Consider the following 17804-nt stretch of genomic DNA (forward strand, 5'->3'; position numbering starts at 1 on the left):
CTACGCCCATTGACTCTACAGCTTTGTTCTGTTGTGTACCACTATCGGTGTCATATAGACTATTGCTACTTTTACCTGAAGTTTGCTGAACATAATTTCCTTGTATATGCAACGATCCTAGCTTCTATATAAATTCTGAAGTATCTGTGATGTACGTTCGGTTTGCTGTCTTGAAATAATCGGTTTCATCATCGTAAGTCGTCTAAACATTTAATTGCTTGTTTAAAGGGATGTGTGGGCAGTCACTTGATATTTTACGTCATGAACCCTGGCAGCAAACGAATGAACAAAGAACTTGAAATCGACAGTGTTATTGAAAAATCTGAAATACTTCAAGTTCTACTTATAATCTCATAATCGACATTGCAAATCCGGCAAAACTGACCTACAAAATACGAAAATTCAAATTGGCATACGTAAGGAAATTTTGAGACAGTCGCGGTGGAAATCTCCAAACTAAAAGTGACACAGACCGTACCGTAGAAGTGAAAACAAGTTCTTCAGGGGCGAGAGGTATCCAGGCGCCAGTGAGTCACTCATGCATTTCTGGCGAACTTTCGTTACATGCTTTAAATTTATCAGCACGCCTTTCAATTCTTAAGTATGATCAAATGTGGTTATCGCAGGTTGACTGTAGCTGAGTTCAATCTTGCTTGTAAACAAAGGGCACAAGCATATCTAGGGCACCAGCATACTAATACGAAAGTCTGACGTCACTGCCTTCCCCTATATATGCTTGTGCCCTCTGTTCAGGAGCTTGAACACATTTGAACTACAGTCAACCTGCGATAACCACATTTGATCATACTTAAGAATTGAAAGGCGTGCTGATAAGTTTAACCTTTTCACCCCCAGTTCCCTGTATACAGGTCCACTTTACCATAGAAAACAATGGATTTGGGACAAACCATGGTGGTGAAAGGGTTAAAGCATGTAACGAAAGTTCGCCAGAAATGCATGAGTGACTCACTGGCGCCTGGATACCTCTCGGAGAAGGCAGTGACGTCAGACTTTCGTATTAGTATGCTGCTTGCACAGCTAAAAGTGTCCAAGTCAAATGGAGGATTGGGTATTGTAACTACCAAATGTGCTTGGGAATTCCATCCTCTTACATCATCAGGCGGAATTCGCTAATGTCGGTCCAGCGATCCAGGTGCAGAATTTGTACCGGAAAAACACACAAATTGCTTTGCCACCCTGAATCGCATGGTTCTAATAATACCTAATAAAGATTCGTCTGCCAACCGATAAGCGTGCGCATTGGTATGTAAATATGACCTCGACCACATTTATACTAGATCTTAGAGTCAGATTTTGCTTCCTTTGAAGGTCTTGCCACTGTTTGCTCCGACACACTTCAAGGAATGTTTCCTGCTTATTTGTGATGCACCTCTGGAAAATATTTTGCAGTAAATCCCAGCCGTAGTCAGGATAGACTATCGTGTGTGGACGTCAAGCGAAAAACAAAAATCACTTATGTTTCTAAAACATATGAGTGGCTTTCGATTTCACTCGTTGACGGGTTCATTTTCTAACAAGATCCGTTCCACCAATCCGTTCACCACTGATCCATAACTACTGCAGTTTCTAACGGTATTGAATGTGGGCCCCGTCGACTGTTTACGCTTCCAACATGATCACTTAATAACTACTGCCCTTTTTGCATCTTTATATAGTGACTGGCATATTCCGCTCTCTCAAAAATTACAGAATCTGAAATAGTCTCGAACAGTATCTGAGGCAGTATAGGTACTGCAAACAAAATGCCAACAGCAACGCAAAATGCACCTTTGATATTGGTACTCCATATCCAAGAAGCATTAACTTTATCTACATATTACACCTTCCAGCTTTTCAAACCGTGCAAACAGCTTTCGCTTATCCATACAGCGTGATGCGTGAATATTATCGATAATAACCATCGGCCTGGAAAGCCGCTTGATTGTTTGGAGCTGGACCTCAACAGACGACATCTCCGCGTTTTTCATGTAATACATGTAAGTTCTTAACATTTATCACGACTTAAAATAATAATGAAATTAAGCATGATTGTACAAAAGAGCATCCCGCTCTTCGGGCTGTGCCTACTGTTAACGTTTGTAAGATAAGCTGTCAGCCGTTAGTATATTTTGTGCAGCCTAATGCGCTTGTTACGCCACATTTTTCGTAGTTCTGACGACGACATAAAACATGTCAAAAGTAGAGAATTGACGATCATAAAAATGTCCAAGACATTTACTGTATCACTGAACGAAGATATTTAAACAACTTACAGAGACACAGTTTTGCTCATACCAGCCGTGAAAATATCTTATGAACTGGAAATCAATAGCGACAATGTCATTGACCTACTTTATGGGTCCCTCCTATCTGTGGGTGCGATGACCGTCAAACTGCAGTGAACGCGCTCTCTACAATTTCCAGTGACTCGTGTGACGGGAAACTCAATTATTATGTGAAATGTTTATTGGTGGAAGAAGGACGAACGCCCACCGGACAACCTTATAAAGACTGGTGCCGTATAGAGGCGCCTCACATGCAAGTGCACTATACAGAGATTGGCAATTTCTGGGTGGTGATAATTGGTGGAATAAGCCATAGAAAAAACTTCTAAGTAGAATAAAATGCTACCTTATGACTCTTGCACAAATACACATGTGACTAGAAACTGAAACAGTGTGGAATTATGGTGATAAGTATTCATGCTATGCCTACTCTGGTAATTGTTTTAAATTTTGTTTACACGAATAAACATTTGAATGTCTTTAATCTGATGTGATTCCAAGTCTAATGGTGCATCCCTTAGTGATTGCATGAAAGGAGAATCGAAGCTATAGTAAACTTGACCAAATGGACATTTGAATAATCTTGATTGCATGCAGATTGTGAACGTAAAGTACTTGTGATGACCGGATAGCTAGAACCGCCCTTCAGATTTGCTGCACATTGTACGCCCTACGTGAAGTATGCAAGCATATGCCAAATCTACGGTATAGGTCCTCGATTCGCCATTCTCGCTGACATTCACCGAGTAATGAACTATTAAAGAATGTTTTCGTGCAATTTGCATGAGAAAACGATAATACAAATGTATGTCATCTGCTTATGGCAAACGTTAGCGATATAGCCTAACCCAACTAACGTATACGTGAAAAAAATGCAAGCTGAGAAATTACCAGCAAACACTCTCGTAGGCGGACAGATTTGATAGCAACCATTGACCTTTCAATAAAGTAGGTAACGAGTGGTGAACTTTCACTGACCCTTTTTTCTTGTTTCAATATGACGGTCCAGTCATCTGATTTCCACACTTACAGCTTCTAATTCATCTATTTCATAATAATCCAGATTTGACAGTCAAATAGCCCGTCGGTAACGGGTTATGTAAACTCTCCAAATTTACATGTTGTTGTTCACTTTATATCATGAAAGACAGAAAAAAAAGATGTCCTCGTCATTCCAAGCATTGGTTATTTTATCATACGTTAGAGAATATAGTCGTAAGACATGCCAAGTTATAGTTGTAGGGGAGCATTCAGTTCGTCAAATTCTTCCTGTGCATCAGTCAAAAGAAGTAAACCTCCTACCCATTTCTCTCAAAAATTGATGACCCCTTTCAGAATGACAAACATATCATGAACCCCCCAATCGCTTGAGCAAGTATTGATCCAATTTCGAATGATAACTATGGTCATTACCGGTGCATCGATACAATATAATATCAATGGAAAAGGGATTTTTCCAAGATCCTGCTCTTCTTCCAGAACTTATATACAATGTATGCTGTGTCTCGGAAGGTTCAAAAACTTCTTCACTTGGGCTGCTGAAAAATTCACCGATTACATAATCATCATCCTCTTCCTCGGCAAAAAGCTCTGAGTCCAGTATGTCACTGTCACCGTCACTTCTGTATTTTGAACACTTTCCAAATAATTTAAGATCTTTCTCTGAATTTCCATGTTTTTCTGTTCTCTCCTGAGTATATCACATGCAACTGCTTTGATTTTGTCTCCTTTGTTCCCTCTGGTTGGCAGATTGTGATCTACAAGTTATTTGTTTTGACTGGCCGCCAGTCGCTTTGCTTTCCTCGGCAGCAGTTACTGGCTGGTGTGGGCCATCGCGTTCAGCGATCTATGCGACAGCGTACATGTAACGTGGTAGTCTGCTGTTCTATTTTGATATTTATATATGTACACAGACTTGGAGGAAGTCTAGTATTTGTTCAGTTCTTGTACATATACTGTACATATTGTGTACTTCTCAACAGGCATTGAACCAAAACATACATGGCCATTTCCATGATCCCTTCTTGGACAACACATCCTGGTATTTCTGTTGATATATATCTGCCAGGTTGATTGGAAACTATGTAACATTTAACCACATTTCCATGGGGCCTCAAGTCCAAGGGAACTTGTGCATGTTCACATAAAGCGCCTCTTTTCGGATATTTTGGTCGAGTGATATTGATGGGGATATTTTACTGTACCCACAATTTTTTTAAGATACAAGAATTCATCTTGTCGTGTGAGTTTCCTGAACGCAATGTGTCAATAACTGCTATATTTGAACATTTTCACTCTCAGATTTGTCAATGGTAAATTGGTTACATGGGACGGATGCGGCCACAACCATTGAATTGAATTCAATTTCTTGCACACGCATGCACTTGTAACGCCCGATGTAATCGACTACATGAATATTAATTATCAAGTGTCTATAATATACAGATTCAGCTAGTTTTGTATTGGAAAAAAATTTCATAGTTTCTTCATAGACTAAAATGTGTAGTGAATCAACATTCGGTGAAATTCCAAAAGAATATTTCTTGCACTCAGGTGCAAGTATCTACTAATACACAGAATTAGCTAGTTTTATAATACTATAATGTGTAGTGAATCAACATTTCAAGGAAATTCTACAATCAAATTTAGAAGCATCGACATTATCTCATCTTATACTGATATACAGTCACTGGCACACCATTGTCCTCCGACTGGTGAATGAATAGTCATCGTCAAAGTGACTCATCAGAAGTGAGTAATACGAAAGACGCAGTTAACCTCTGTGAACTTGGCAGTTAAAGCGACTCGTCAGAAAAACTGAATAAAAGGCAGTTGTCCCATAGGTGTTCTTACTAATATTTGTTAATCCATGTTGTTTAAATGTATACAATTGTATTCAAAGTGTTATAAAAGTTATATCGTGAACATAGCGTGAAACTTATTTCTCTTTGAAAACTTGAACATTTTATTTTGAGAACAAAAGTGCTCTTTTCAGCTTGTTATCACCTGTTCAGACAGAATAAAGCCATGTTCGAATTCTGTTTTATATACATTTTGGTCCATTTTTTTGCCATAACTCCATACAAACCTTCGTACAATTTTGATCCCCTAAATCATTGATTGTAAACTTTGAGCCCCCTAAAACAGTCAACCCCCTGATTTCCACCGACCCCCTCCTTGCAGGGGTAGAGAGAGATTTTTGTATGTGTGTTTACAAATTTTTATCATACATAAACGAACAAATATATATGTAATCCGGAGCCTCACACTGAGTACTGCCTCATCTTCAAATCCAGCGTAATTATTAACAAATTCAGCATTGTAACAAATGTGCAGACCTACCTAGAATTGTACAAGCTGAGCAAAAAGACCGACCACGTCGTCTTAGTTACTGGCAAGGACATCTAATTCCCTAGACCGAGTCTATGCCCCCACTATGCACAGCTCAAATGCAGTGAGCCGGTACTGCTTTTCAGTGCATTATTAGTGATAACAGCAATCAATGAAGTACATCTGATTACTCAACTGTCAGATAGGACGAATGATAAAATCACGTGACCTTCTTCGTGACCGGGTTACACTTCTATATATTAATAATACGTTATCATGAAAGAAACGCATTTTTTACAACTTATCAGATATGCAGGTCATTTTCCAACGAACACTGGGTCGACCAAATCATTGTGCGAAAAAGCATTTGAGTAGCCATCTTTAAGCCTAAGATTTGGGGACCAAATATACATTTTGCTTTTTTGGCCACGTGTATTCCCGATTCCCTCCCGCCGTAAATAATGACAGCTCCTTAATTGCATACTTTCCAGTTTTAAGGGAAAGGCGAGTTGTAGCTGGGTGTCATACGCGTGTCTTTCAGAATCTTCGTCCTGTGCAGCTTCATCTGTGCTACAATAGATTTCATTCAAACTTATTAGAGGGGCAGTTCACTGTGACTTTGATGTGTGCATCGATTTGTTACGCAAGGAAATACACTACCATACCCTTGGACAACAATTTTTTCACAGTTTGTTTTATGTCCAGGCCACTGAACTAAACTGTACACAATCTCTGTTTCATGTGTTTATAGGATTTCTACTGTTTCTTTTATAAATATTTCAACCGTTTTCAAGCAAAAATTGCTCTTGCCACTTCTGGCGGGATAAATCTCACAATAAACAAATTTGATCATCATTGACCTCATCCTGTTCATCTTTTCCTGGTCGAAGTGTCCAACTCTGCAGTAATCTACATGTATTTGACTCACTGCCAAACCTTGCCAGAGTGAACTCGCTACAGGAGGTCACAAGTTCGCCGATGTTTCTACCATGTCGTCAATGAGTTAGCGCGCGTTCTGTCACACTATAAACGCGGAAGTATGGCGATAGACCCCGGGTATATAATTTAGGTCAGTCATAAATTTTGTTTCGTATTAAGATCACAGAGCAGTTGCTGTCCGGCAAAACACCCCATGATCTAAGTACCAGCGTACCGCCTAGCATGACAGTCTGCTGAAGTTCATTCCTTCAATTTATTTTGTTTTGATATTAATATGTCCACAGACTTGGACCAAGTCTAAGTACCGTCTTTACCAAGGCACAAACTAATCCCGTTATCTTAATTAGGGACCAGCAGTCGGATCCGCTTCACATCTATAAATCATGAACAATTTCATTCCTCAATAAATCATGTAGTGAATATGTCACATTATTCTGTATATAGAAGTTGTTGTCGTAAATGCTCACGAAGCGGTGACCTGAAATGATGCTAGATTTTCAGTTATGACACTAGTAATGTTTCTCAGTAGGATCGACCAGCGAACTGGTTGCTGCGAACCAGTGATCTAACAGGGCATTTTTTGCATAAACAGAAAGCTTACTATAATAAAATTGACATATTAAGTTATCGCCTTTTCTCATTTTGGATGGCCTATGCTGTTCGAGACGATAGTTGTAAGCATTGCCTATGATACGTTAGGGAGCATATTATTCGTTTTTTACGGGGAGGGGGTCGGTGGAACTTGAGCAACAAATGAAATATAAAAAGCGAGCCCCCTCCAAATGAAATTTCTAAAATTTGACTCCCAATTCATCAATCGTAAGATGTAACCCCCCCCACACCAAAAAAATCATCAGATTTGATTCATTAACCCTTCGCACCCTGTGGCCCTGGGCTAGAAAATTAGGCCCTTCAAAAGTGTTTGCAAGAAACAGAGTTACCCATCCTAATTTTCATGCTCAAAAAAAAGCGACCCTCCCCTCAGATGTCACAGTCCGTGTCAATAATATCTTAAATGACTTATTATTTCCCATTTGACCTTTGAACTTTCAAAGACTCCTTTTTGAACTTTACAAATAATCACTGGCTGAAATTCCAATATCATATTGGTTTTTCAGATCTGCTCATTCAAATATAATATTATCGTCACGTACATTTATCAATTGTCAAACTTTTTTAAAGCACAGATTTTAATAGCTAGTTTTGTATTGTAAAAATATATTCAAAGTTTCCTCACATACCACAATGTATAGAGAATCAACATCTTTGATGAAATTCCAAAATCAAATTTCTTGCACACACATGAACTTATATTCGCCCTAGTCTAATGAAGTACACTAATATCCATTATCAAGGGTCTATAAATACACAGATTTAGCTAGTTTTGTATTGGAAAAAAAATGTTCATAGTTTCTTCATAGACCAACATGTATAGTGAATGAACATTGCGGTGAAATTCCAAAATCAAATTTCTTGCTCACACATGCACCGGCAACTACCCTAGTCTGATCAAGTACATTAATGTCAATAATTAAGAGTCTATAAATACACAGATTTACCTAGTTTTGTATTTAAAAGAAATTATTCATATTTTCTTATAGACTACTCATAGATTATGTATGGAGGACCAAGCAACATTTTAGTGAAATTCCAATTTCTGGTCAATTTTTTTTCCATAACTCCATACAAACCTTTATAAAATTTGACAACCTCCTTCCAATCATTGATTGTAAAATTTGACCCCCTTAAAAACGGTTCGTAAAAGCTAACCCCCCTGATTTCCACCGACCCCCCTCCCTGTAAAAAGCGAATGCTCCCTTATACATATGCGTTTGCGGTTGTGGCATCCTTGTCAAGTATAAAGTTACAGCATCATATGAATTGTGTACCTCCACGCTATCGTAGTAAGTCGATTACTATTAGATACAACATTTCGCGCTCGACTTTGTCCGCCACCGACTTAGTCACATTAGAGAGTTACTGCAGCTTGTGTTCGAATGTATTTCCAAGTAAAGTTTACAGTTTAACTAATAATGTCGGTGGTATCGATATACAATTTTCCAATTTCTGTCGGTGTAAATTCCAAAAGTCTCGCAGAAAATGTCGGATAAATATTCACTTTCGTTGGTTGGTGATGGAACTTTTACCTTTTTAGGAATCGGCCCGACCATCAAATTTATAATTTGATATACGTTTTGTTACTGCCGGAGATCCTGAAAGCTTATGTACAAGAAACAGTAGGTCTTCAAAGTATTGGAATCTGCTAATTTATGACAAAATTTAGTTTTTAGTACGTTTTGGATTTAAATCTACTCACAGAATGAGAGATGTTTTACGTGCGATAGAAAAACTTTGAAATTGGCAGTATGATGCAAAATACCTTCCACTGGCACTTAACAAATAAGTAGCCAAACCTATGCCAATCAACTACGACTTTACTTTGTTAACTTGACCGATCCGAAAACATAGGGCCAATGTCCCTGAAGCTACTATAGACGTTGACTGTATAGAGGACACACATAGGATAATACAAGATATAGTGAATGCAGAAGTCCTTTGGCAATACAAGTGTATTCTCATGGCAGAAGAATTGTTTCAATTTGGCTCATACTGACAAACCCCTATATTCGTACACAGACATTCATCAATAGTAAGCATAGAAAACTGCCATCTATGCCTATGGTGTATTTGCCACCCGTCTCTCATACTAGGTGTGCACTTATACAGGCAGTTAAGATTACATCACAGTTTTAATATATCACACTAAGATAACCTCTAGAAACCTTTCTACCAAATATCAAAGATGTTAGACAACTAATTTTTGAGAAACAATATTTTTCGCCAGAAATTGCAAATATTGCCAAAAAAATACAAAATTGCAGATTTCATCATAGTCTCAATATATAACAGCGGCTTTTTGAACTAATTTGCATATTTTCTACAATATTAAAAAAGGAAAAACAGATAGTTTGTCATGATCATATTTTACATCTACACAAGACATCTGTAAGTACTGCAGTTCTCAAGATATTTGAGTTGACGGACATATATACATACATGCATGCATACATACACACACACACACACACACACACATACATACGTACGTACGTACATACATACATACATACATGCATGCATGCATGCATGCATGCATACATGCATACATACATACATACATACATACATACATACATACATACATACATACATACATACATACATACATACATACATACATACATACATACATACATACATACATACATACATACATACATACATACATACATACATACATACATACAGAGGCTGGACGGATAAACATTGTAAAAGCTTCTATAGACTATAGTCTATAGTAGCTAAAAGTAAATTTATGTCAGTTCACCCAACAGGTAGAGGCAAGGTTGAAGAAGACAGCCGACACTGTCAAAATCGTAAAAACCATCATAGTCCTAGGGACTCCGTTTGTTTAAAACGATACACGAAGGCCCCATAAGTAAGCTCCGATTTTTCATAATTGAGATCGGACCAAGTATTCCTCAGGTCAGTCAAGATTGACCAAATTTCCTCTGAAAAACTGAAACTTCCTATGGTTGATGATGGAAGAACTATAGAAAATATTAGAAAGTTGAAAACTATGATGATAAGGACTGAAGGATAACAGTAAATCAAAAGCAGTTTAAAGTTTATGTTTATTGCTACACCAGTGATATTTTACGTACACTTGAGAACAAAAATGATGAAGTGAGTATAGTATGTAGTAGCAATATGAATGTCCGAAACTAGCTAGTACACATTAAACATCTGTACTTATTGATGACAGATAAGAAATATGAAATATTTATCTCGATCATAAAGAAAACAAACTCCTGCAAGAAAATAGACTACTTCACGTTAATACATGTATTCTTGAATTGAAAAATAATTTAAATTTTAAATTACTTCAAACATACTATATTTAAGATATGTTTATAAAGAAGAAATACTATTTTTTTGTAAATGTTCTAAGTGATCTTTCTTACCTGTGAATTCAGAGTTCAAATAACTGGTAGTTTAACGTGTAAAATAAAAACTAAGGATAGCTAAAATGTTTTTGAACATGAAAGACATCTGATGAGTCACCTTTTTATAATAGCCAACATAATTAGGTGGTTGAAAAGTTTGAGCTTTTCCAAAGATCATGTGGTTCAGTGATAGAATTCAAAGGTGATAAACAGTGTTTCCTTATGGGCACAACATTTTAAAGTTATGTAGCAAGACTTCTAATGAATATGCAAGAATGTCATCGAAAAAATAAAGCATTAAAGTTACAAAGATACAATGTTCAATAAAATATATCGCTGAAAAACATTCAAAAAACATTCAATGACATTTGGTAGGTAGTTTTGACATAAATAAAAAACACTGAGCCCTTTTCACGACACTGTGTGTTTGGCGTACGGCTATTATAAAATTTACAACTCTTGTTTTTTTATATCATGAATTCCAAGTGATAGTACAGCCTCAATGCAGGGTTTTAGTTACATATCCACTAAACAGAACAGAATTTTGCCTTGCTGAAAACAAAAGCAACGACAGTTCAGTAACGTTAACCGTTTCCAAGCGTCTGAAGCACAGTGCCTTTTATAGGTGCCTCTATTCGAGTTCACATTTGAACGATTTCAAGGAACCAACCACCAGCACTTGCGTATATGTTAACTTGTAACAGGCTGTCAGAAGGGTAGGTACAACTATCACCATAACAAATCAGTCAGTCAGTCTCCCTCTCTCTCTCTCTCTCTCTCTCTCTCTCTCTCTCTCTCTCTCTCTCTGTAGCCTTTGATACTTAAAAAAACATATGGAAACACACAACAGAAATCCAACCTCCCGATTGGCTTGTTTTTGTATTCTCCTCATAGGTTTATGTAACCATATCATGATTGCAAACGCAGACACAACATGAAAAATGTAAAATGGACGGTAGATAATTATAAAGAGGTATAACAGTGTTTATGTAAACCATACTATCTTTTTCAGACCGTATTCATATCGGTACTTTGTAAAAACCCAAAGCCACGGTCATTATATGAGGGCCTGTTGATCTTAATTTTTCGGCGGTTTTATTTATGCGACCAGTTCTGTTACAGTCACAGTTATGCAAATATAGGATATGTTTTTTCTAGGGTGCCTGATTAATGTGTTCCCTAATAATACAAACTATGTCATACCGCTCAAGAGATGGCCTTTGTAATAGTTCTAGAAGATTCTTGACTGTCGCGTGATTGTATCTTGACCATTCTTGAAGGATTTCACCTGCTGGATTACTCTTTCGATCACATATTTGGACTTGCCTAGCCGTATGCCCAAGTTCACCTTGATGGTCAATAAGAAAATGACAACAATAATTTCCATGCCAGTTTTGTTAGAGGGAAAATGCAGAAGATAGTTAATGATTACATAGGTAAACACCACCCTCCTACTAAAATTTCAACCAAATCCGTTGCCACATGGGCAGGGCTAATGTGCGTCAACAGTTGCAACGGAAAAGTGTCATCTTCATCATAAATGAACGTAACTGGTTCAATTAGCTACACAGCCGTTGTTATTAAAAACCATCCCCTCCATCCCCACTTCCACCATCAGTGTCACCGACAATAGCCCTGGGACAACCACATACGACTATGGACCACTCACCGGCTAGACATCTCCAATCACCTCTCATACGGTCAACATTGAGATGATCACAGATGTCCTTGTAAAGGATTGCTGGCATATCAGATATTTGAGTCTCAAGCGTTACAGATCGTTGTCCAGGTAATCTTCGATCGATCTCTTCAGGCTGCTACACAATGACAATAATTTTAAATTTAGGTTAGTATCAGTTATGTCCCTTCATAACCTGCATAAATGTCTTTGTTTATGTACAGAAGAAAATATTATTTGTCGAGTTTCTTCACTGAATGGGGAAATAGCAAGCAGCGTTTGCTATTTTTTTGCAAAACTGCATTTTTCTCCCTTGATTTGCGACTTTAAGACCAGATCATTTAAAGTATATGTAAGGGTAGCTCAAACCCCCAAATGGGACCGTTAAATGGGACTCCTGGTTGGCTCGAAATTCACTCTGGGACTGGTCCTAGTTGGCTTCCAGGACCGGCCCAAGTCTGCTTCCAGGACCAGTCCCAGTTCAACTCTAAGACTGGCCCCAGAGGTGAACTAAGATGTAACTGACCATAATGTAATGGGAAAGAGGCTTCCCACCCTTCTATATGACTCTTGTAGCAATAATGCGCATTTGTTTTGTTTATGTTCTGTGTGCTGTTGTAAAAATTGTATATGTTGTGTAGGAAAGCTTAAATCCCCCAGTTTCATTGTAGGACAGTGTGGTCTCATTTCAATTCTGGGACTCATAGTTCTGTAGAGCAATGGCAGACATACAGACTGAAATACAAAACACTGAGATGGCAATTAACGTAAGCTACATATCTACTAGCTGTCAATAAAGTTTTGAAGCAGTGCTTGTTGTTGACTTGATAATTTGTATATTCAAAACCCTTTGTCTTAAAATGTTAACACCTCATTGATGTTTCTTCCCTCAACAGGAAATTATTCTGCTGTATATGCATTTCTATTGATGTAGACATAACCACTGACGGTTACCTCTCTCCTCTTTATGTCTATCTGTTCAGAAATAAAACTAGTTCCAATTAAGATGTCACTTATACTTCAAATGAACTGCAGTTCTTTTAAACATGGTGAGTTTTCGTTTAATGTTTTGTTTCTTGTTTTTAATGTAAATTTGTATGCCTTGATGGGTTGCTAGTCCTGCACAGTTGTTTTCATCTCCGTTCCATTACTACATAGTCTCTCTATCACCGTGATCAGTACAGTAAGATTTCCACACACATCATAGTACAGGACGCACTACTGCTAAGATTGTGTACATCACAGATAGGCCAAAGTAATTACATTATTTCTTTTGCGCCCACTCAAACGTTTGAAAATATAAGCGGGAAGAGGGTACAAAAACACATACAAGAAAATTAAAAAGCACAAGTTATATTTTCTTGATTATCAGAAACTTCCTTTCATCATCATAAGTTATTCTATAAGATGTGAAATTTTGTAAACAAAGAGTTGTAGGCAGAAAAGCTACTCAGTAAAATCCTTTTCAAACACACACAGTTTTTTATGGAAACTTAAAAAAATATGTTCACACAGATGTAAAACAAGGAATTAAAGTACTTTGGCCTTAGTTGGGATCTATCAAATGTGTTGTATACCTACATATTGGCTGATTAAACAGGTAAAAACATTTAACAGATTGTTAGTACGAAGTACCGGTAACTGGATTCTTTCATAGTGGTCCCAGTTCACAAATTGGACCTGTCCCTGAAGTGAACTAGGACTGATCCTGGAAGCCAACTGGGACAAGTCCTGGAGGCCAACTGGGACCAAACCCAGAGTGCATTTTGAGCCAACTGTGGCCAGTTGGCGGTTTGAGCTACCCTCCCTATATGTAACTGAACAGAAACAAGCACTTATAAATATGTTGTGACCATCAAACAACGAACAGAGACACTGTTTACGCGATGAGAAAATTGTATATGCGTGGTTGATTTTTAAAAGTGTTTAAAACAAAAAAGTAGAACGTTTCATTCTGACACACAATTCCATGAGCTTCTCCCAAAGCAAATTACTTCATAAAAGAAAAAATCCTTGCGAATTCATTGTAGAAACAGATTTTTGTCGTCCTTTTATTCAGCACTGCCTGTTTCCACGATGTGAAAATATAATTAAACAATAACAGGATTATAACAAGAATGTGAATTCTTTTGCTGAAAACCTTACCGTAATATAGTACTTAAACTCACCAAAGTTGAGACTGGATACGGTGTTAATATCTTGCGTCTATCTTCACACAATAATTTGAGCTCTGCATAATCATGAAGTTTGCCACAACGACTCACTAGCTCTATGATATGTAGGTATTCAGTGTTCTTAAATTCAGAATGTGTCTCGTAGGGACATGGCATCCCCAATGTGAATTCCATAAACTTGAAATCTCGCCTTCGTATTATATTCAGCTGTTCCAAAAGCCAAATGAGCAAACATTTAGAGTCAGCATCAGGAGCCTTTTGGACAGTAACTTTAATCAGATTCTGTTCCATGGGAATGTGACGGACAAGTTGTAGAATGTACGTAATTTGACTGCCGAAGGAAAATCTTGCAATATCACGGTAGACATGCCTCTTCAGTGACGACTTCAAAACTGTTGGAGAATTCATACAACGAGCCAACAAACGCCAAAATACAACATCAGGTAGACACGATCCAAAATCGAAGTAATACACGTCATCGTCGCTTTGAAAAGTCTGCCATCTTGGCACAGAGTCATATTGGCCACCCATTTCGCACGCAGGTAGAATACTTGGGACCATGTACAACTGTTCATCATCTTGGGACTCTCTAGGTATCAGACAAACGAGATCATAGGCGAGCAGTAGGGAAAGGGTCAGTTGTGTAGCTATACCGACTGACTCTGCAATGTGGTTTATAAGTTTGGTGTTTGCGAGTCCTTGTGTGTCCATCAAGTGCCAAGATTTTGCCAAGTTACGGGATCTATTATTTTCTGGAGGAATGGTTATCAATACTTTCATCAAACTGACAAGAACGTTAGGATCGAAGAATACGTACTTACTCAGATGATCATCGTCAGGTTGATAAATAATTTCACCTGCTTTGTGGAAAAAGATGAGTATTTGCCGAAACTCAATGTCTTCAACTGAAAACCGACGTTTTACGAGGACTTTAACGTCATCATACATCGATATTGCTTGTTCGCCACCGTTCTGGAATTTACGTTCATTGATAAGTTTGTAAAAATTCATGAATGATACAGGAAACTCTTCACGCACGTACATCATATCTTCTATTTCTTTCAAAATACATCTCTGGAGGATGGACGAATCTTTATCTATGGGAACTGAATTCTCGACTTGAAAAATTAGCATGCCGTCAGGATTTTTGACAAGGCGATCACAAAGACTATTTACGTTCAGTTTTTCTGTGAGATAGCCAACCACTTCGGAACGTTGACTTGAGCTAATGCTATTTCGATGTGTCCCAACTAAAAATATGGCAGTGTCCTGACTTTCCGCATGGGTACAGATGGAATTTAGCCAAAACACAATTCTTTCTAGCTGTTTGTATCTGTTTGTCAGGACGTCGTCAAGACGAAAGACAACTAAATAAACTGAATGTGCAGAAATGAAAATATGATGCGCTGAATAATACAACTCTTGACCAGCAAAATCCCATATACTAAGCCGAGTTGCAAGGTGCTTGTCTCCTCGTATTTGCTGTCTTATTGCTTCACGCACGTGTACGATAGGAATGGGTTGTCGCTTCACTTTACAATAAATGTACAGATCTGTAATTGGCTGCGTTAAAACAGAAATCACATACACAAACAAAGCTGGGATAGGCAGGTCACGAGATGGAAAACCTAAGCCAAGAAAATGACCGATCATTATCCCAATCACTAATCCTCCTAATCTTTTTTGCAGATATCCGAGACAAAGCGTAAGACTTTTTGCTCTACCAATACCCATGCCAGTAAAAGTACCGATCCATATGAAGGCACCGAACACGACATACATAGCTAGATGTTGAATCCTAGGGATGCAAGCCACAAGAGAAATGAAGATCAACAAAAGCCGTAGGTCTTTTGTGAATGCAAACATCACTTCTAATTTATGTCTATACGTGTTCAATAGAGAACCAAATGCTACCCCAAGGAAAATCAAGGGAAACCCAGTTTGGTAAGACGAGACGTCATCGCTCTCACTGTACCACACAGGTATTTCATCTAGTGAAAGGTTTCTTGCAGGTACAAGCATACATAAACCCCATGCAATACCATTTCTAAAACCGACACCATAGGATACGCCAATAGCATAGCCAACGACATAAAATGTCAAGTGATACACCACATTAATGAGAATATGTCTAAGAAATGATAGTGGGAAGTAAGGTTGCAGGACACAACTGAAAGCATCATTCAAAAGTGCGCCTTCCCTTGAAGAAAACATAAAATAAGTTGCAACATATGTCAATATGGCAAGACCAGTACCATATCGGTATGTGATCATGAAGTCATTACTCCATATTAGACAGCAAAAATAACAAGCTAGTTGGAGAAGGCCATAACCATATTCTAGTGTAATTTTCTCAAGGAAAGAGAACAATAGTAGTCCAAAAAAGAAGAACTTTGCGACAACTTTAATAATTTTACTCAAGGGCCATTTTATAAAGTCCATGGATTCTTCGCCTCTGATATCACATTTTGTTGATCGTTCCTTGAACGGTGTTTTCGACTCTTGAATTGCACTTTCTGCTGTACACCAAGATACACATCTCTCAAACTCATCTGAAGTCGACGTCTTACATTCTTTCCATCTAGAGTCGACATCTTTTGTTTCATACATCTTTGTTTCAATTCCTTCAGTACTGGGCTCGTCACTTTGAAACTTTTCGCCAGTCAAGAGACGCAGCAGACTAGTTTTTCCAACCCTTGCATCACCGACAAGCATAACTTTACTTCGATTGAATGGTAGTTTACCGGTGTGCTTGCAGTTCTCGTAGAGATTTTTCACTTCATCGTCGTGTGCTAGTGCTCCAAAGTTGTAAGATCTCCCGTAGTTTTTAGATGCGAAGATTGTTGCTTGTAATTTGTTCGTCATTGAAGTATTGGTTTTTACTCAGACTCTATAAGAGAGAATGGACAAAGAATTTTTATTTGTGAAGAATAGATAAGGTCACGCCTGTATACATAATTGAGACATCTTTTCCTCGATGTTTGAATGTTTGCTCCTGTGATAGAGCCTCACAGGTTCATCACACCACCAGCAAAGAATGCGAATTTGATTGAGTGCACATTATGGGATCAAAGCTTGGTAGTATAAAGTTTGAACTTTTCTGCGTTAATCAGATATAATTATTTTTGTTGGTTTCTTGTTAAACGTTTTTAAAAGGTACATGAAATCAAAATGTTAAAAATACCGTCAAGAACACTATGTGCTCACATTCGGTTTGAATTGGTCCATTCAAGAAATATTTAAACCAGAAAAACAAGAATGACAAAAGCTAATAAAGTCTCGAGCTTAGGTACTGGAGGTCATCTTTAGGAACATGCATTTCAACTTCTATAGCAATGGGACAAGCAGATCCTAAACACATAAGCAATGTCAACAAAAATGTCAGCCAGAG

The 17804-nt window shown here is 37.9% G+C and overlaps 1 protein-coding gene and 1 long non-coding RNA gene across 3 annotated transcripts; one reads left to right on the forward strand and one right to left on the reverse strand.

Moving 5' to 3' along the window:
• The first annotated feature begins 1858 nt into the window (after positions 1–1858).
• LOC139138356 (uncharacterized) lies at positions 1859–17178 on the forward strand. The gene is made up of 4 exons (XR_011553591.1): positions 1859–1997; positions 13223–13288; positions 16103–16357; positions 17044–17178. It is a non-coding gene; the product is annotated as an uncharacterized lncRNA (long non-coding RNA).
• Positions 10231–17278, reverse strand: LOC139138355 (uncharacterized). 2 transcript variants are annotated; one of them, XM_070706694.1, is made up of 3 exons: positions 14408–17278; positions 12231–12375; positions 10231–11909 (listed from the first exon to the last, which is right to left on the reverse strand). In XM_070706694.1, the coding sequence occupies exons 1-3, from the start codon at positions 17276–17278 to the stop codon at positions 11716–11718; spliced, it is 3210 nt and encodes a 1069-aa protein (XP_070562795.1). In that variant the 3' UTR covers positions 10231–11715. The 2 variants fall into 2 exon arrangements, with proteins under 2 accessions (XP_070562795.1, XP_070562794.1); XM_070706693.1 differs by having other exon boundaries at positions 10232–11909; positions 12231–12378.
• Between the last annotated feature and the right edge of the window lie 526 nt (positions 17279–17804).

The sequence above is a fragment of the Ptychodera flava genome, chromosome 8 (genome assembly GCF_041260155.1).
Source record: "Ptychodera flava strain L36383 chromosome 8, AS_Pfla_20210202, whole genome shotgun sequence".
Lineage (NCBI taxonomy): Eukaryota > Metazoa > Hemichordata > Enteropneusta > Ptychoderidae > Ptychodera > Ptychodera flava.